Genomic DNA, 20,945 nt, shown 5'->3' on the forward strand with positions numbered 1-20,945 from the left:
TTTTTTTCATCAGCAAAGTGGCCCTAATACGCCGTCGTATATGACAGAACTTGATCAACTAGTTAATGGTTAATCTTAATTTCATTTTACAACCATACATTTGACTGTAACTTAGGTGGACCCTCCAAAAACTATTGCTCCTGTAAAAAAATTCCTGTTTGATGACACCCCCCACCCCCCAATAGTGAGATGGGATTTTCGCCCTTGTTTTAATCATCTAACCTATGGGCCGCGGCCCAATTRTGGACCGCGAGCGCCACCTTGAGGGCCTCAAAAGAACAACAGTTTTTAAACTTTGGGCCGCAGAGGGCCGTGGAACCGCATTGATTTTGAATAAGGTGCAATACACTTTCTCACCACTAGCAGCAGTAGTGCGCCACTCAGATGTTTAACTACTTTTTTATTATGTAGAAGAAGAACCTTAGAAACCTGCCGAAAATGGAAACCTTTTTAAAATGAAAAGTTGAAGGTAAAAATGAAGGCAACCCAGTGTACTTAAAATACACTTACTTGTAAGTGTGTTTAATTTAGTTACAATGTAATTACAATAAAAATTAAACCAAGCTTTAGAATAATTATCATTTTGATCTGTACATTGGTAATGTCTGACTGGGCCTCGTGCCACTTTATGTTCAATAAATTTGGCCCTGAGGTCAAAAAGGTTAAGAACCTCTGACGCAGCCACAACCAACCCGTACAGCAGAGCGCTTTCGCGTTTGATATTTATGGTTAGTGCGGGCTTCCGTAGTTCTCCTTTTAGGAATGGCGTCGTGGATGTGGCTCCGGTGTCTCGTTGGGCCTCATCTTCAACGAATTCACCGACTTCCGGACGAGTCTCAGCCCGGGGGCAGGTCGGGCAGAAGGGTAGGAGTAGAAAGATTATTTTAAAGTCGTTTTAGAAGCGAAGTGTTTATAAATTGTGTTCGGTTTTGTCGCTGTTCAGGTGTTTGTTATTGAAACCTTTGCTGTCATCWTCATCATCACACTCACTGCTGAATCCGGAAAAGACAGTTCCTAATGAATGAATGACAAACATGCGAAAATTAACTTTAATTTGTCGTTTTTGATTGTTTTATTTTTGGTTTCAGCTTCGCAGTTAGAATCAGATCATGGAGCTTACTGACACTGACCGTGACCCTGTTTCTTATAACTGTCAGTTAGCTTAGATGGGGAAGGAAATGAAATAAAAGGTTAAAAGTAAGAAAAACTTGTCAACTATAAGAACATGCATGACAATAAGTAGAAGTACTGTTCRATGGAAAACGACGAGAAGGACTGTTTGTGTGAATATCTGTTTAATTAAACGTCAATGCTAACAGCTAAGCTAATGGAGAGAAGAAGTCTTTATGTGYAATCTTTACTTTCTCTTTAACAGGGATGGAACTACCATCCCAGGAGTCTGGAAAAACACACTGACAGCATTCTTGGTTGGGTCAGTATCACATACTGTTTAACTTGGCACATGATAAAGATATTTTATTATATTTTTTTATCTTAAAGTAACGTTTTGTCATTTCAGGCTTCAGTCCTGTGGTCTCTGTCCTACTACAGCTCCCCTCTTCTCCTCTGTTATCTTTACAGAAAAGGTTGGTTTTATGCTATTTATAGTTAGTGGGGAAAAGTTAACATGCATGTGCTTCATCTGAAATCTGTATAATGTAAATAGCATAAACATTCATGGACAATATTTTTACTTTCACTTCATGTTTACAGTTTCATATGCAGTATTTTTTATTCTCAAATGCAATCCACTTACTAGAATATTTCCTAAGTGCTATATACAGTGCTGCTAATTTGTATAAATCTATTTCTTGTCCTAAATATAATAGTGTTAAGCATTTTTTATAGCTTGGTGTAGATATAATTATTGTTTTTATAGATTCTGTCAAGTGTATACTTTGACTGCTGAACCCTGGACAAGAAATCAAGACTGAATATCTTGTTATTAAAACTAATGAAGGAACTAAATTAACATTGTTTCAAATATGAGACAAAATAATGATTGATGAACTGAAAAATCAGTCAACTCACCCATGAAGAGACAACATTTGCAGCTATTTGCTGTTATTTTTATTGTCATTTTAATGTTTGCATCACTTAAAACATCACTGTTGTGTCATTAGTTTTAAATTGATTTATGAGAAGGCTAATTTGCCTGTTGAAAGAGAAATAGACTTAATAGAAAACTGAAGGACTTATTTAAGTTTTGGGACTGATATTTTTACGTTTTAAAGAACATACAAATACGGATCATGATTTAAGTCTTTGGTCCTGCTTTTCCTGTTTTCTGGTTTGTAGGGATGTAAGAAAATATTGATACAATRAAATATCACAATATTTAATTTCCTGTTACTGTATCGATTCTGAAAAGTACTGTATTGATTTTTAATTGTGGCTTAATAGATGATTAAATACAGTTCTCACTGTTAAGTGTTCTTACTTCACAAAAATAAACAGAATTTAATCAAATTTGATGGGAGTAATGCAGTGAACTTTTTAAAATTGGGATCATTTGGAGAAAAAAATGGCAATCATACTATTATCATTAAAAATTACATTCTTTTAGACTGGATGAAGTTTCAACTAGCATGTAGTAAGGATGGGCAATATTGGCAAAACAATTAATCATGATGAATTGTGGTATTTAGCCGATAACGATTAATTTGACGATTAATCCCCTGGAGTCCCTGGACACTCTTAAGTCCTGGTCACATGACCAATTTAGTGGGAAAGATTTGCTCTTTGGAAAAATCTGTTCCAAATTGTGTCAAATTTGCAGACTTCAAGCTATACATCAAATTTTAAATTGTGTTGATAGATAGATAAATTACAGAACTTTTTTTAAAATATTTGTCAAATTTGAAGCAAAGAGGAGCACCGAGCGGACTCACCTGGTGGCATAAATCGTCAAGTGCCAAAAAATAATCGATTGATGTTTTTTTTTACATTTAATTGCACATGAAACAATTATGCCCAACCCTAGTATGTAGTCCTAATTAAATATCAGGTTAGGTTTATGTTCTGTTAGAAGTGTAATAGAATGGGCTTGTTATCAGATGGGAGTTTAAAAGAAACAGTTGTATTGGTGTTATTGATCTGTTATTTGCTCTTGGAAAAAGAGCTATTTAAATAATGTTTTCCTTATAKTGTTCGTATTGACTTTATACTCTGACTTTAGAAGCTTGGTAAAAACCCAGAATTAACCCTGTTGTTAAAAAATATATACTTTTTCTGAATACCAGTCCTCCCATAAGTACTGCRGTCTAATTGGTGCATCCTTGCAAATTGATGTTTCTCCTATGAATTCAGTTGATATGAAATTGTCCAACTGATTCATCCAGCAAGGTTGAGCATCTGTTGGAAATAATTACTCAAGGTTGTGTGTCCCTCCTTAATGTATGACTGAGTTTCTAAAATTGATTTACGCTCACGGCTGCAGGCTAGTTGTCAGAGCGTTCATCTTTTTATCGGCGCCTGTTATTTAGCCTTGGGTTTGATTGTGTTTATTTGCTCGTCTTCAGGCTACATCTGCAGCAGTAAGTTGATTCCGGCGGGTCAGTACGTGGGAACCGTGCTCGTGTGTCTTCTTGGAGTTGCGTGTCTCAGAGGTGAGGCTACCGATACTGAACCTACCACGAGGCAGTACCTAATATAGAATATTCATCTTCATATATTCCACTATAAGCTGCCTGTTCTGCACACCAATAAGRCTCAGTTATAGCAGAGAGTGCTGCACACAGTCAATGCCCACGAAGCACAGTGAACACTCTCTAAAGGCTTTGCAGCAAAATGTTTGTCTCACCTGAACTCCACTAATCTCTATTTGTCTTTTCTTCCCTCCTGCTTCCTTTCCCTCTCTCTGCATCCCCMCTCAAGGGTGGGGGAGGTGGAGGAACTCTGAGTATGTTCAATTTATCTCAGTTCTTGAGGAAACTAAGAGGAACAACACACCAGAAAACAAGGTGAGACCMTTCTGAATTTAAGAACGTGTTTATAAACCCTAGTGTCTTAAACTCTAAGGAGAAATTATAAAAAYTGTGCTTTTTTGTTTTAGAAAAAACTAAGGGGCTATGATTTTGACTTCTCATACTGGCCTGCAGACTTCAGCTGGAAAGAAGTCAGCAGTCCGTAAGTTCTTTTTCTGATTTTGTTAAAGGTGACCCCAAATTCAGTCCCTTTTCCCCCAAACTGTCAGCTTATTAAGATAAGATAAGATAAGATAAAACTTTATTGATCCCACAGTGGGTAAATTTGCACATTACTGCAGCTCAATACAGGAGAGGGTGAGATAGAATAAAGAAAGATAAAAAAACCCACAATATACACATGTGATATATAATAATGTGCATATACAGTACCTATACACATATACATAAACACATATGCATATACATTTATATACATGTAAACCGTATAGTACAGTAAATGCATGAATGTATATGAAGGTGCGTATTAGTGATGGCAGTGTAGGTGAATTGTCCAAATGACTGATAACATCCTGATGTTATTATTATATTTCATGTCTTTAAATGACTTAGTGCGTACACCTAATTGATGTAGGTGCATTTAATGTATGTATAGCAGTTTTATTGTTTGTTTTTGACTGTTTGTTTGGAAGGAAACTGTCCAAAGGTGGTGTTTCTCTGCTGAAACCAGAGCCCAAACTGAGAGGAACAGCAGAYAGTATTCTGAACACTGTGCGCACTTTACCATGTCACGTCATTGGGTAAATATAAAAATACATATCAACACAAGTTTGATCAGGTTATAGATCACACTTAATAAGTCTGCTTTAGAAACARGCTTCTATTTTTACATTCTTGTTTGTTTTTGGGGGTTTTTTAAGTTCTCTGATTGCTCACTCGTTTGGGAGGAGGATGTTGTACCCGGGTTCTGTGGGTTTGCTACAGAAAGCCATGAGACCAATGCTGCAGCAAGGCCAGGCTAAGTTAATAGAAGAGGTAAAAGAAGCAGCATCCTTGCTCACACTTAACTCTTAAATAAATCAAACACTGGTCAAGCTGGACCCTCCCTCCTTCACTCTGTCACAGTTTAATGGTCAAAGGAACAAGCTGGTGGCCTGCGACGGTAATGAGATCGACACGATGTTTGTGGATCGAAGGAAAGATGGGGCACCGAATGGCCAGACTCTGGTAAATGTCAGCGGTGATTTGTTGTTTTTTCTGCCCTGGGCTCGTTCCGGGGTCCAACAAAACTCCTGTCACATTTCAGATGGTTCTTAAAATCTGCCACAGGTCATCTGCTGTGAGGGCAACGCAGGCTTTTATGAGGTGGGCTGCATGAACACTCCGTTGGAGGGTGAGGAATGCTCTATTTTAAAACAATTTAAAAAATTGTTTTGGTCACATTTAAAAGCACAAAATTCTATAAATTCTCAGATTCATGTAAAGTTACATTTTTGATTGTGTTCTGCAGGCGGCTACTCTGTTTTGGGCTGGAACCACCCCGGCTTCGGAGGCAGCACGGTAAGCAGAAAAGCCTATTTATTATTATTATTTGATATAAGAGTCAACTTTCATTGTATTTGGCCTGTGCCTCATWGAGTCCAAACAAGCAGGGAAGTGTAAAAATCCAGTATGTGGAAAATCTGGTTTCAATCTGACATTACTGCACAACACACACACGACTGATTAAAATTAGAGCGGCTGTTGTTAAAGGTGTCATATGTTGATGAGGTTATTTATTTAGTCTTGGATCATGGAAATTTTTCAGTTTTCCTTAAAATCGTTTTCTTCCAGGGAGTGCCGTTTCCCCAGAATGAGGCGAACGCCATGGACGTGGTGATCCAGTTTGCAATACACAAACTTGGTTTCCAGCTGAACAATATCATAATATATGCCTGGTCCATCGGAGGGTTCACGGGTATGTAATAAATCTACACGGTTAGTTTTCTAAGCWTGAGAACAATTCTTACAGTTTCCTTTCTCTTAGCTACTTGGGCAGCGATGTCGTACCCTGAGATCCAAGCGGTCGTGTTGGACGCCTCCTTCGATGACCTCCTGCCTCTGGCTCTTAAAGTTATGCCTGAAAGTTGGAGTGAGTGTTCAGAATCGCAGCTTTGTTTATCAGAACGTTTTGTTTCAATATTTCAAGCATCTTTTTGTTTCGTGTGCAGAGCCTTTGGTCCAACACACAGTGAGACAATACATGAACCTGAACAACGCCGAGCAGCTCCTCAAGTGAGTGGAACGGTTTTAATAAGGAGGCAAAGAAAAGTGAGAATCATTTATGGTTCCACATGGTCGACAAAAGTGGAACTGTTGWTTTGTTTTTGTTCATGTTGATTATGTGAATTCATTATGAAAGCTTTTTTCAGATACCAGGGACCGATCCTGCTGATCAGGAGGACCAGAGATGAAATCATCACCACAACGTGAGTCTCCACTGCTCAAACTAAAATACATGAAATTATTTTTAAGATATTCTAGATTAAATGGTGTCTCTGGTTCTAACAAACGCCTTAAATATTTTCATTCGCTATTTTAGCCATGTGAGCTGAGTTTACTTCTTCTGATCAGGGTTGTTGTCGTACCTACGAAAAAAAAAACTAAGTATAAAATGTCTTTCAACTCTTCAATATCACCCTTTTCCCCTTCAATTAAGGTTATTTCTACCTGCAGAAACCAGACATGAGCCTTTTAAGACCGTAGTTTACAGACTAGTGACCAGTTTAATCTTCTGCATAAAAGCAAACTATTAATGCTTCCTCTTATTTTGTTAGTTTGAGTTATGAGATGTTTAAGTGATGTGTGAAACAACACGATGTCTTAAGCTGAAAATGGAAAAGAAAATCTACCGGAAGCCTCTTTTGGATCTATGCGTACTGTAATGCTAACAGAAGTACAACTCCTGTGGTTATTTTTATGGAAAGTGTACAACTCTGCATGTTAGTACTTCTATTCTGAATAAAAGCCTGGTGCATGTAAACACTCATGATCAAATTAATTCATTTTGTGCCTGTATTTATTATTATTATATTTCATATTATAGTCACTTCAAGATAGAATTAACCCTAAATATTCTTTTTATGTGTTCTCTCCAAGTTAATCGGTCTTTCTAGAAGGGAGGTTCATCTCGTTACTTTAGTGCTGTGCTTAAGTATGAGTAATTGTTCATTTATTTCCACAGCTAATCTGATCATTTCAAGTTGTCTCTGTTTAGTTTTTGTTTTCTACAAAGATTTTAAAAAATGAAACACGACTTGCGCTTTACCTTTTTTCCCTGATCTCTGAATAATGTTTCCAATCAAGACGGCCTCTTCCTGAATCTCTGAACACAATTTTTCCAATCCTGCCAGCAGCATGGTTTAAATTGAGGTCATGTGGCGTGCGTGGCACTAATTCTGGATGTATTGCAGGGGTCCAGAGGACGTCACGTCAAACAGAGGGAACAACCTCCTGCTCAAACTGCTTCAGTTCAGGTCAGTTTGTTTTTTCTGTTTCACTTTTCTCACTACAGAGGTGTTTGGACTCTTTTTAGAAACAGGTGCATTTCTTCTCATCAGGTATCCCAAAATAATGACCGATGAAGGGATCAGAGTTGTCAAACAGTGGCTTGGTGCCTCCAGCCCATTAGAAGAAGGTGGGTGGAGCTGTGTGCGTGTAACATTTTATTTTTAAGACATATTTAATGAAACCTTTATAAATTGTGTGTACTCGCAGCATCTGTGTACAGCAGCTACGAAGTGGACAATGACTGGTGCGTGTCTGTGCTGCAGTCTTACCAGGCAGACAGAGACGTCTCGTTTCCATGGAGCGTTGGTAAGCCCCGCCCACTCCKCCACATTCACAAGAACCAATTAACTACGAAGCACGATCCGCCGACATGTACGATGTGCTTACGCAGTCTGATAATGTCACCAGGTGAAGACATGACTGTGGAGGGAAGGCGGCAGCTGGCTCTTTTCCTGGTAAGGAATTAAAACTATTATCTGTTGTTCCTGTCTAGTTATCAGGGCAGGTGCTTCTCGTCTTTATCTGATCCCAAGTTGGATTTCTGCACCATCTATTCCTCTGTTTCACCTTGATGATCTTATCTTTTTTTTTTCTCCAGTAAACCATTTTTTTTCTTAAACTGATTCACACTGCCACCCTTTTTTTTTGCACTCCAAAAACAACAAAGAAAAAAAAATCCCACCTCTTCAGAACTCATTACCACTAAGGAACTGTTCTTGTCGCCATAGTAACCCGCTCACCTGTGCTCTCAGGTTGACTGGTGTAATATATTTCACCACGTTCAGCTTATTGAAGTCATTTAACATCAAACAAGAGGAGTGCCATCAATTACAGCTAATGCTATGCTTCCCCTCCCCTGGTGATGCTGCCTAAATTAGGCTTTATTCACCTCCCGTGTAAAGCCTTAAGAGATGGGAGGGATGTGTACGGCGCTGGGCCAGATAGAATACAATCAGGCTCTGCACTTTTTGTTCAGCAGCCCTCCCACACATCTAATTCTCCATTCCTCCTCCACCTCCCCTTATTTTTTTATTTTCTCTCTCTCCATCTTCTCTTTCTCCAAGGCTCGGAAGTACATGAGAAACTTTGAATCGACGCACTGCACTCCTCTCCCTGCCACCGAGTTCCACTCACCTTGGAGGCTGTGAAGAAAAATAATTTTAAAAAAGGATCGTTGGAGGGAGAAGCAGAGCCGGACGGCCTTTGGTCAGTTTGTTCTTGGCGTCGTGTGAATGTACCGTTTTATTTTGTTCCTACACACAGCCCAAAAAAAACTGTGTAAAATATGATACACGTGTCCTTTTTAAGACTCACTCTTTAGTTCTGTTTTTTTGTTTCTCATTTTAAAAAGGATTGCATTTTAAATAAATGCACAAAGCCATTACTCACTCCTCCCATTGTTCCCTCTCTGGCTGGATTTGTAAAGCAAATGTAAGCAGAGATACATTGCTATAATTAAATGAATAAAAAATATAATCCTGAAGTCGTTTTAAAAAAGGCAGCCAAAGTGTTKAAGCTGTTCAGGTTTTTCCTTTTGTGGGCGCACTCTTGTCGAATTAATCCTAAAATGATGCTCTTAAGTGTTCCATTAAATATGCTGAATAACATTTTGAGATGATGGATTTCTTTTTTTTTCATCACACAAGTATTTGTCTAACTACAGAGATAAAAGAGACTGATTAATAGTATATCACTGAATCACATTAACTGTTKTAAGTGCTTTATTGAAGCTTTCATCCTACAGTCAAGTTGAAAATGAATAATAACATGAAAAAATGGGAGTAAATTCTGATTTACATTAATGTCAAATAGTCGTCACCGTCTTCACATCATTTTCCTGAAGTTTTCTATGGCTTCTTTWACTTTGTCAAGTTCAGTTTGGCTCTGTCGTAGCTGCAGAGGGGAAAGAGAGAAGAAGAAAAAGTATTATTTACCTGAATTTGAGATGTCTCACATCTGCAGAAACCCAGTGAGTCAATTTCTTTTTCTCACCTTCTCTGCATCCTGCTCCTGCACCTTTACCGGCACCTTCTCCCTGTAGTCACTCTTAGCCATCTTTTCTCTCAGCTTCTCCATCTGTTTCTCCAAGTCGCCTTTCTTTGCCATCAGCTTAGTCACTTCCTTCTCAACATCAATGAGACCCTGGGAGGTAGGTGAAGAGGACAGCAGTCAAAACAGATCACGTCTGGAGAGAAGAAACTGATAGAAGAGTCCATCTATTTTCAGAGCAGCTAATTTAAACCCATCTCTGCTGATGACCAGATTAGTGATGTGTGTTTATGCTTTAAGGGGTTTTGTTGATGCAACTTGTAAACGCTCAAATGAAGCATTTAGCTGAGAGGAAAATATTGTGAACGAGACTAATATTCATGAGAGCCGCCACATCGAACAGAGGATGAAGACAACATAAACTGGGATGTGGAGAAATATTGATATGTTTGGTTAAAACATTACCAACATTTGCATTTTGTTGAAATATAATACTTTACACAACATTAAAATGAAATATCTTAAATAATTTTTAAAGTCTTTTTTGAGCAGAAAAGTCTCAAAATTTTGTAATTCTCCCTGCAAGACAGCAATGTGTTTTTCTTTTCCAGCTGGAAAATCTTAACATCCAAATATTGTTTTAGGTTTCCTCTTTAAAATGACAAATTCCTCAGAATAACCTAAAAATAGGACCAATCAAAGCATCTCTCTGGAACTGATCTTGATAACGGGATAATCAAAATGTAGCTTTAAAAGCAGGAATCTGAAAATGTGAAAAGTCATTTCCATCAAATTCGACTTAATCCTCAGTTTGATGTGAGTCACGCATCACAAATGTAACATGAAACCTGGATGAAACCAAACTCACTTTCAAATGTTAGGCTGAGAAGGGAGCCGTTTTTCTCAAACCTTGAAAATAGCTTGGGCAAAAATCATTTCATGTTCAGAGTGTTGTGAATGACTCAGCTTCTAGCACACCGAATTGTAGCCCAATATCTGTAAAATTGGTTGAATTTTAGCCAATTCTGTTTTTTTTTTTTATGTCAGTTGGCTGTGGTGGCCATCTCGATTTGGACTGGCTCCAAAAGTTACTAAGTTATTAACATACATCCATTGTTTGTTTTTTTTACTTGTTTTTGAATGTTTTATAAAAATCCATCCACTTGTTAATGAGACATTTTGCTAATGCAAAAGACAAATATGAGGCAAAGACATTATCGCCTCTTYGCCTTCAGCACTGGGCGATGACGAGACCGATGACTGGTTTTGTACCTTGAGCATGAGGTTGACGGTACATCTGTCAGAGGCTATAGCCACAGCGCAGCCTTCTGGGACCATCTGATTGGCTGTCAGAGGGATGACGGCCTGACAATAGGACAAGGTCTGAATCTGCAGAGTGTATTTCTGCACCAGAGACACAGTCGCAGCGTCTGAGCACTGAAGGTAACCTGGGAGAGAAAAATACAAAATGTCAGACATCAGAACTGTTACTGTTTTAACGCTCCTGCTGCATTTGGGTCAAACTGACACACAAGCAGTAGGAGAGCTAAATGCTTTGATTAYTCAATGCTTTTAGGAGGCAGATTTTTTAAAAGGAGACATATGCTTTTAAATCCTTTTTCACATTTAAATCAGTTGGGGTCTGAACTACAATGTTTTGGTCTGAATTCCTCCATATTGTAACTCCACAAGCCCCTCTTTCACCCCTTTTCTGTGGGGTGTCACAGATCAACTCATTTTGAGGCTGTCTCTTTAAATCTAAACAAGATGCCTCACATCCCACCCCCCTCCAGCTTCCAGAATGCTCCATTCTAGTTTGATCAAGAGGTTTACCACTATATAGCAGCATAGAAACTTTTACTTACAAATTATGTAAAAGATGTCAACACATAATCCTAACATACCAGACACATGCACCAAATATTAAGAAGGAAAAGGAACACCATCTCATTGTATCTGGGAATGCAGGAAAATTACAATGTTTTGGAAAAAAACCAACCTATAGAACATAAAGGACTTTGCATTTGATTTTTTTTCTGTACCCTAAAAATACTTTGTTTACCAAACGTGAGCAATTATCAATGCATTTGCTACAAGCTGAAAGACTGATCTAACTTTTCTGGAAGGATACAACAACAGCAAGTAACAAACAATGGGTCAAACAAATGCTGCCGACTTTACCCTTGGAACGTTTAACATAACTCAAAAACGGAAAATCGAATTAATTAAAAGCATGGAGACACTTCATGACGCTTRTGGAAGGTATGGCCCTGACTCAAGAGGAAGGAGTCATCCAAGGACAAAAAGGTCCAGATCAAAGGTTCAGGAGGCRAAGGAAAGTCTGCACTGAACCATTGTCCCGTTTTTGTAAAAAAAAAAAATTAATTAAAAAAGGTATATGTATCTAAAATGGTGCTTAGTGTTCTTTTTTACTGATTATATGGCATGTATTTTGTACCAGAGTGATTTAGTTGCTTAATCCAGACCTTATGGGTAAGTTACTTCACACCTGCTGTTCTGTAAGCCTGTGAAAGACATGGTGAAGAAACCCCTCCCACTTAGAYGCGAGTCATTCGGCCAGTCACAATCAAGACAGACGTTTATCTTGATCAACCACCTTCTTAAACAAGTCGATGGAAAATTGTACSAACTCCAACGTCTCTGGACCCCATTCACCCCCCTGAAAATAAAACTCTTCGGCTCTAGATGATTCACGTAAATGACCTAATTGGTTTTGAAATTGTCTAATTTTGCGGAAAAGCGACAACTTTACAGCTATGTTATTTTAGAAGTTCAAATACTGAGATACTAATGTGATACTACGAATACTGTGAACATCATAGTAAATGGAGAAAACTGAACGGGTTGAAAAATATGACCCAATCAGAATAAAAAGATATTAATTATCTAAGCAATGCAGTTATTTCCCATCTCTGTTTTTCTTTCTTACAGATTCAGTCAAAGCTATTTTTATAATTTCAGAAACTTAAGCAAAAAGATGTTGAAAAAATGTTTAAAAAACTTTGAAATAAAAAAAGATAAAAAAACTAATTTAAATTCCCTTTTTGCCATCTTACAGTCAGCTCTAGTCTTGGTCAGGTTGTAGTCGGCCCTGAGGGATCGGATGGTCTTGACCACGGTCATAATGAACTCCATTTCACGATCAACCTCCTCGTTCTGCCAGGAAAACTAAAAAGATCACCAAAAATAAAGTTTTAAAAAATATTCAGATGAACATTTTCCATAACTTCAACAGSGTCTGATTTGAAGACTTTTGTATTTTACCTCCTTGGTGTCGGGGTAAGCTGTGACACAGATGCTGGGAGGATCGGTGAGAGGCTGTCGTCGTGGTAAACGCTGGTAGAGTTCCTCTGTGACGAAGGGCATCATGGGAGAGAGGAGGCGCAAGCCAACATCTAAACAGGTGTAAAGCGTCTGTCTGCACACCTGGGCTTGTCTCTGGCTGTCTTCTTCTGCTTTAATAAACACTGGTTTCACACTTTCCTGAACAACAGAGAGGTTATTATGACCCACAGAAAGAAATCCTCTAAGAAGACTCGATGGACTCGAACTGGTCGGCGTCTCTTACCAGGTAGACGTCACAGAGCTCGTACAGCCAGAAGTTGTAGATGGAGGTGGTGATGGATGGAAAGTCGTAGGCCTTGAAGGCGGCGTCGCAGAGGGAAACCGCAGCACTCAGTCTGGACAGGATCCAGCGGTCCGATACGCTCTCCTCTCCACACAGCTGAGGAGACGGAGGGAAAATGAAAACGTTCACATCTGTCAGGCCTAACGTCTCTGCGTGCCCACATCCTGGATGTTTTCACCCGGGGCACCAACACATTGGAGGCATTAAAGAAGGTCAAGTAAAGGCTATTTCCTGAAACTTTTAAGAAAAAAAACAACATCCCACAAAAACCTGCTGGAGTCCTCCTCCTGCAGAACTTTGACTTTCTGCCTTGAAGTCTGGTTTTCCAGCTCCTCGGTGGCACAAAAGAAAATGCTCCAGGAGGTCATAAATAACGCCCAGARGCTCGTAAGTTGCCGTCTACCTCACAGCTGTTAGCTTATTAAATGCTGACAAACAGTAATTAGGGGGTTGTGCAGTAACCCGGGCAAAACAGAAACTGGACCGGATTCATTGGGTGGACCAGTGTTTCTGGTTTTAAACCATTTTAAATGTRTTGTTAAACATTTTCACATTAAAGTGTCTGTGGCATTACATTTTTCTAATTAATTTGAATGCATTTTTTGAAAAGATAACATTGATGGCATATTACAAAAATAATTTCACGTCGTTGAGATATTCACATGTGAAGTAACAGGAAGTGATGTCAAAGGGGAATATTGGCTAACAACAGACTGTAGAGAAGAATCTGATGTTTCTTTAAATTATTTTGAGTCACTTTCAGAAAGAGATGAAGAAGAGTCAGAGGTCAAATAATATTTTAATAAACAAAGACCAATTTTCTTTCTTAAAGAGTTCCCCTTTGATGTCACTTTGTTTCACTTTTGCTGAGTCATGTTCAGAAGAAAACCTGTCAGTTATGTGACAAAATGTGTAAAATTGTGTGTATTAGAAGTGCATAAATTTTTTTAAATGTATCAATTTTCTTTCTTTTAATATTAATTAACCCTTTTAGTACTGCACCATAATCATTTTGTTGTTACAATGAAAACAAAGTTATGATGGGTTTTTTTTAAGCATCTTACTTCTGAAAGTTGATGCTTTCACAATAAAAGCTCTATTACTTGTCGGCTTTGGCTGCATTCTTTGAGTGCATCACATTCTGAGCCATTTTGTGGAAAATTGGCTCTTAGGAATATTTCTTCAGAGGCTCAGCCAGGGTTGAATGGACAGATGATACCTTTCTGACAGTGTACCGTCTGTACCTTCAGGATTATGTTAAACCTTACAGCAGTTTGCTTCTTTTCAAACTAAATTGATCGTAACGAGTCGTGTTGCTGTGATACCTGTGTCCAAAACACATTCAAGATTTCATTGTAAGAGCTCTTTGTTTTGAGGTTCTTGTGTGTCTCTGCTCTGGCCTTCAGAAACAGATAAAAGGCACTTCAAGAAGCACTTCAGTAAGTTTGAGCCAAAAGAAAGAAAGAAAAGATGAGGGGAAAAGACGTGAAATGGAAAAAAAAAATAAAAAAAACAGTCGCACCTGACAAATTTTTCGGTGCAAGAGTGACTAAATTGGTCACACTGTGGAGCCCTGGCTATTCAACATAAAWCAGAGCTGTCAAGAGTGTAGGAGTCTGCTCCCTGCTCCATGTCCTTGTTATCTGCTCTCACCTGAGCTTTTTCTGTCGGTACAAAGTTRTCTCCCAGGGTCTTCATCGCAAACTTTACGGCGTTCCACAGTTTGTTGCAGAAGTAACGATAACCCAGGATGCGGTTCACGTCCAGGTTGATATCTCTCCCTGGAAGATGCACACAGACACGCGTGGTGAGACGTTAGAACTTCGTCACGTTCGCTCTTCTTCTATTTTTTTTAAAGTCAGAACTGAGATGCAGCCAGTGGGTAAGAATGGAAAACAAAGAAGACAAATGCGTTCACCTTGGCTGGTGTAAGCGCACAGTGCAAACCGCAGAGCATCTGTCCCACATTCTGGGATGCCATTTGGGTAGTCTGCCTTCTGGCCCTGCTTCGCCCTCTCCACCTCCAGAGCATCCAAGTTGCTGTCCATCAACTGATCATGAAGACCCTACATAGATGCACAGATTTAAAAAAGGAAAAATTAGGATGTTTTCAGCAGTTTTTTCATCTCATTGTGAGGAAAAAAAGCAGCTGCTTGTGTAAAAGTAAAGTTCAGTTTACTACAAATCATCCAGTGCCCTCTAGAGGACAGGTCTGCTTCATCTGAGTGAACAGTTTCCCCTCTGCTGCTGCAGAGATTGATGGATTCAATAAAAGCTTGTTGAAGGCAGAAGTACGTGGCTGATAAAGCTTGTGTAGGAATATGGGCTTCCTGGGAGCAGCCGGAGTGTGGGGAGCATGTAAAAACACAACCCGACTGAGAGACAGGAAAGTGTCGGAGCTTGTGGTGATGTGTTACTTGGCTTTACCTCCAGGGATATCCCTGTAATAACATCCAGCGGGTCAATGACGTTGCCCAGAGACTTGCTCATTTTTCTCCCGTGAGCATCTCGTACCACAGCGTGCAGATAAACCTGTTGAATAAAACAGATGTAATTGTTAAAAAATAGAATAAAAATATAATTAAAAAGCCTAGCATTCCTTGAAACAAACATGCATGTTGKGAAATTTGTTATCGCTAAAAAACGTGTGTTGGTAATAAATTTGAGAAGGAGGTCTCTGCAGTCACTGAGTAGGAGCTTCTTGGATGTGGTTTCGGTAAACTGTGATTGGTTGGACTGACTTGTGGGGGAAATTAAAAGATGTGATGTATAATGATAATTGGTAAAATTATTGTGAACATGTAAATATAATTTATTGGCTTTGGTGAAAAATGGGTGCAGCTAGCACCTTCCTGTCTCGAGTTGTGACTGAGATATATCTTCATATTCAAAACTGAATTGTTRAAAGTCCCACCCAGCTGCCTGGCATTCATCCAACCAAACCGTAATGGCTTCTTCAAACYACACCCAAAATAATCCGACCAATCACGGTTTAACCAAACTACGCCCCCACCCAAGAAACCCCCACTTATTGACTGCAGAGACGCCTGCGCAAACAGCTCAATATCTGTAAAAACTTWGTGTTGTAGATCCAATAAATACTTATTGAGAGTTTCATTAAAATTAAAGATATTTAGTTAACAGACAAATTAATACATAAAATAGGGTTGGGCAAAAAGTGTGTGTAATCATAAGAAAAATTGTCATCATTTAATATTTACCACTTTGCAATTACTGCAGTTAGGGAACTATCACTATCAAGCACGCAGGCGGAGCAGCTAACGCTAACCCTATGAACTTTCCTGAAACACCGCTATAAATAGATAAATAGAATAGAATTCACTCAGCTGAGAATTCACGATGYTCTCAGTCAATTTGTCTAATAAGAGCAGCAAAAAAGGCACTGGAAGGAGATCATGTATGGCATGGAAAATGTTGTATATTAAATCGTCATAGGCTAAATTAAATACCACAATTATTGGTGAATAATTGTTTTTCTAAGATCGAGCAACCCTAATACGATCACAAACAAAAGCCTCATGGCTCTTTCACCTTCAGCAGCAGGTGATTGTGACACTAGTCTGATCCTTGGAGTCTCTGCAGAGTTTGACTGATCTCACCTCTTTGAAGGGCAGTTTTCCCGTCAGCTTGAGACCCATCATCACCATCCGGGCGACCCAGAAGAACAAGATATCGTGACCCGTCTCCAGCAAGGTGCCGGGGTAGAACACGTTCAGGTCCTCGGTCTGCAGGAAAACCACAAACATCAACATCCATGAAGCAAATACATCAACACACAGAGTTTCAAAGTCATCCTTTACRAGGCTCGCTCAGAGCGGTTCATAGCAGCGGACATAAAACCTGTTTAATATATTAATAAAAGTTACAAGTGAACTCAGGATTGAGGTGACGGTATTCCCACTTTATAAGCTTTTCTTTATTGCTTTCTTTCTGCTGCAGAAAGGACTGTACCTCTTACACCTTTTGGGTCTATAAAAAGTCTGTTGACCTCTGAGTTTTACCTCGTTAGGCCATCCGAAGATGGAGAAGGGGAAAATGCCAGACGAGAACCACGTGTCCAGAACGTCCTCGTCTGAAACGCAGGAACAACAAGTTAGCTAATCTGTATTAGCAAGGAGGAGAATTAATTTGATTTGATTAATCTGTGTGTTGGCATAACCTGGAGTTATTAGACGCATTAAACAAACAATACCTGTGGCACCGAGAGCATCAATTAGGGAAATCTTACCCTGTCTGAGGGAAATTTTGTCAGCGGTCACGTTGAAGCGTTTCGCTGCTTTTTCTTTAGCCTCCTGCTCTGATCTCCCACTCACCCAGTAATCACCATCCATGTCCTGTAGAGAAAAAAAACACACAAAAACAAGAGAGGAAATAAATCAAAGCAAGGCGTGAGTAATCCTGATGCAAATGGCTTTTCCCCGTCAGACCCTGACAGGTAAAAGCCTTTTGATAGAAGAGGTAGAAGTTACCTCGCCTGGTTTCACAGACGGATCATTGACAGTGATGAAGTAAGCAGGAATACGGTGACCCCACCACAGCTGCCGAGAGATGCACCAGTCTCTAAAAAAAAAAATTTAAACACGAGTGAGTAAAACTCAAAACAAGACTCTGGTCACATCAGGGTCATTTTCAGTTTAAACAATGTATAGAATCACTAACAATTAGCAACATCCATTTCTACAATTCCAGCTTCTTGATTATAATTTGTTGCTTTACTATGTTTTAAATGATTGTAGGTTAATGTTTACTCTTAAACTCTCACCTTCAAATCGCAGATCAACTGATTGGCATTCTGCTTGATTTTAGTCCATTTTACGAAATAATTAAGATAAGCTTTCCATTAAAAACAAGAGTTTTAACTTAAGTTTGCTGCTGCAATACTTTTAAGATGATAAGCTATGTTTTTGGGGTTTTTAACTGTACTTCTGTTAAAATTTCCACGTAAAAAGGCCGAAGTGCAGATTTTATTTTTTATGAAACTTTTGATATCAAAAAGCCCCTTCAAATAAATGCATCTGAAGACACAAAACCTGCTTTAGAATTGAAAGTAACCATTGTTGTGAGTTTTTACTGTATCTGTCGAAAATGAACAAAAACCCCACTTTGAAATAATAAACCAAATATTTGCATCAAAGTCAATTACTTCAGTGAATATTAAAAGTTAGCACGGTTTGTCGATTATTTGATTGTGACTCACTCAGTTTTCTATTATCGACTTTTTATTAGGCTTTTATGAAAAACAATCTTTTACTTTGAAATCTCTTTATTCACAACGACTCACCATTCTCTGAWATTAATGACTCATAACCAGGTAATGTGTGTGTAAAACTAAGGGTGAATTTTACTTCCCCCTCAGCAACTTGCTGACATGTTACATGTTTTATCTTTTATGTGATTTCAGATAAAGAACACCGTATGACAGGAGGATTTATTTAAGTGGTAAATTAGCTACATAGACTTATGTGGCCCTGAAGCCACAGGGTGCAGATCCCCCATGAGAGGCCATAAATACTCTTGATTTGTTCTGGTATGAAGAATAAACACAGAACATAAAAGAGATATTTACCTAATGTTGTCCATCCAGTTGAACCAAGTCTTGAGGTGGTGATCAGGGATGATTTTGAGTCGGCCCTCTCTGACGGCGTCTGCCGCCTGTTTGCCCATGTCTGTGCAGTTTACGTACCACTGCGGCTTCAGCAGGGGCTCCACGATGTCTTTGGAACGGCTGAAGGAGCAGAAACAAAGACCGGCTTACAGGCTAATCTAAAACGAGTCATCACGTTGAACCAAACCCACAAACCCAGTGTTACCTGCAAACTGGGACAACCATGGGGTTGTCTTTGACCTCTTTAAACTGGCCTCTATCCTTGAGCGCCTGCAGGACTGCGTTTCTGGCTTCGAATCGTTTCATGCCCTTTGTGATTGACAGGGTAAGTAAAAAAAAAGAAAAGCGTGTGCTTCTTTGAAAAAGCCTGACTCTTGGTGTCACAGCAGAAACACCCACACAGCATGAAGGAGGCTAATGAGACAGCCTTACCAGGAAGGGAGGGGGCACGTTAATAAGCAGGCCGTTCTCATCCAGGATGTTGATAAAGGCCAGATTGTGTCTCTCTCCGACCTCGTAGTCATTATGGTCATGAGCTGGCGTGATTTTGACAGCACCTGAGCAGAAGATGTGACAAGAGACAAAATTTTAAAAAAGGCACGACTAATGAGGAAAAAGATCTTGAAATGGTTAGTTCTTCATTTCACTGCGAAACTAAAAACACATTTCCTCTACTGGTGACAAAACTTACCGGTTCCAAAGTTCATGTCCACAAACTCATCAAAAACCACGGGCAACTTGCGCTCACAGAAGGGGTGCAGCACCATTTTCCCCTTCAGATGCTGATACCTGGGGTCAGCCGGGTGGACAGCGACAGCCGTGTCCCCCAGCATCGTCTCGATACGAGTCGTGGCCACGATCACCTCCTCGTCTGAGGAATCAGAAGAGGTTATTAAAGAAGCACACGGTGTCTCAGCCGAGAYGTTCTGTTCAGGTACCTGATCCGTCCACCTTGTAAGCAAAAGACACCAAGACCCCRAACTCGACTTTGTCCTTGTAGCCGGGAACAGGCAGCAGAGTTCTGCCGGTGAGCTCTTTTTTATCCACCTGAAATACAAAAAGGTGATTTCAACACGAGAGGACACTGTGACCAGAACCGGCAAAGTGGATCTGTTAGCGTTAAACCCCATAACAAGGTGAACATTTCTACCAGTCTACTAAAAGTGAAAYTTTGAAATTTGAGCAATAGAAAAGCAGACAGAAACATTTTCTCAGAGACAAATGGGTATAAAAACTGTCTGGTTTAAACTTTCCTTCACTAAAGTCAAATTTAAGAAGTGTTTATCCCTTACAGCTTAATATTTTCATTAAAAGTAAGTGATTATATAATGAAAAATATGTAAAACTGATTTATTCCTAATAAAAAACAAATCTATTGTTTTATTTAAATTGCAGTGTTATTTGTCCTAATAAAAGCTATTGTACATTGTACATTATACACCTGACAACAAACTATTATACAGAAATCTACAGGAACAGCCCAAGTAAGAAAACACCTTGACCTTAGAGCGGGTTGATGGAAACATGACAACATTGTGTAGTAGTRGTACAAACGCAAGTTTCAGAAAGCAGATCAAAAGTTTCAGGTGAGGAAAGAGAAAGTTTACAGATGGATGAAGCTAATAACATTAATACATCAACCTTCCACTAGCGTATAAAAATAAAACCAGATTCAGCCGGTTAAATAAAAAAAAAAAAGGTTAAAAAAGAAAACCCAACAACTTAAAACAGCGTTAGGTCACATCTTTAGCTTCCGAATAAAAGTCCAGTTGTTTGTTTTTTTTTATTTTTTTATATTGAGTGTGACCTAGATGAAGGAGAATCTTCACCAGCATCCTGTTATGTGTTTGTGCTGATAGGATCTGTGTTTTAACAAGCTTAGTTTATTGATCTCAAGTTAAAAAGTGGGACAGAAAAGTGCATTTGTGTTTATAAAGGAAAATATATCAGCCGATGGAGTTTCCTGTTTCTACTACATCTTGCCATTAGCTCTTTATATTGGTTGCATATTCTTGCACCTCACTTATCACTGTGCAGTTTCTCTTTTTAAATCTCGTTTTCTCTTTTTTTTAATCAGTTTTCTACCTTAGTGTTGTGTAACTTGAAGCAGCTGGCAACTTAATACAGGGTTCCTTTTCAGTCATTTCACTCAGTACAACACAGTTGTATATGGGACACGCGCGCCTGGCTGAAGCCACCTCTAATC

At 39.0% G+C, this 20,945-nt stretch overlaps 2 protein-coding genes across 2 annotated transcripts in view; one reads left to right on the top strand and one right to left on the bottom strand.

Annotated features, from left to right (window-relative positions):
• The first annotated feature begins 732 nt into the window (after positions 1–732).
• On the top strand, positions 733–9,082 carry abhd16a (abhydrolase domain containing 16A, phospholipase). Its single transcript, XM_014013416.1, has 20 exons — positions 733–864; positions 1,376–1,432; positions 1,520–1,586; positions 3,522–3,608; positions 3,877–3,962; positions 4,055–4,128; positions 4,619–4,726; positions 4,847–4,961; positions 5,052–5,153; positions 5,256–5,319; positions 5,437–5,486; positions 5,760–5,883; positions 5,953–6,057; positions 6,137–6,200; positions 6,338–6,394; positions 7,379–7,441; positions 7,526–7,602; positions 7,683–7,781; positions 7,884–7,930; positions 8,540–9,082. Exons 1-20 carry the CDS (start codon positions 763–765, stop codon positions 8,621–8,623), a joined length of 1,632 nt encoding a protein of 543 aa, XP_013868870.1. The 5' UTR covers positions 733–762; the 3' UTR covers positions 8,624–9,082.
• Positions 9,083–9,178: 96 nt separating this feature from the next.
• The window catches only part of vars1 (valyl-tRNA synthetase 1), a gene marked incomplete at its 5' end in the record, with an annotated part of 22,582 nt that continues 10,815 nt past the window's right edge, over positions 9,179–20,945 (bottom strand). Inside the window, 18 exon segments of the mRNA XM_014013415.1 lie at positions 9,179–9,368; positions 9,468–9,617; positions 10,737–10,912; positions 12,542–12,653; positions 12,750–12,968; positions 13,054–13,209; positions 14,767–14,894; positions 15,032–15,179; positions 15,541–15,645; positions 16,734–16,859; positions 17,136–17,206; positions 17,363–17,468; positions 17,604–17,694; positions 18,701–18,859; positions 18,945–19,048; positions 19,172–19,296; positions 19,431–19,610; positions 19,678–19,786. Of these exon segments, the coding sequence (XP_013868869.1) occupies positions 9,300–9,368; positions 9,468–9,617; positions 10,737–10,912; positions 12,542–12,653; positions 12,750–12,968; positions 13,054–13,209; positions 14,767–14,894; positions 15,032–15,179; positions 15,541–15,645; positions 16,734–16,859; positions 17,136–17,206; positions 17,363–17,468; positions 17,604–17,694; positions 18,701–18,859; positions 18,945–19,048; positions 19,172–19,296; positions 19,431–19,610; positions 19,678–19,786 (2,334 nt within the window). The 3' untranslated portion in view covers positions 9,179–9,299.

This window comes from Austrofundulus limnaeus, unplaced genomic scaffold (assembly GCF_001266775.1).
Source record: "Austrofundulus limnaeus strain Quisiro unplaced genomic scaffold, Austrofundulus_limnaeus-1.0 Scaffold101, whole genome shotgun sequence".
Classification (NCBI taxonomy): Eukaryota; Metazoa; Chordata; class Actinopteri; order Cyprinodontiformes; family Rivulidae; genus Austrofundulus; species Austrofundulus limnaeus.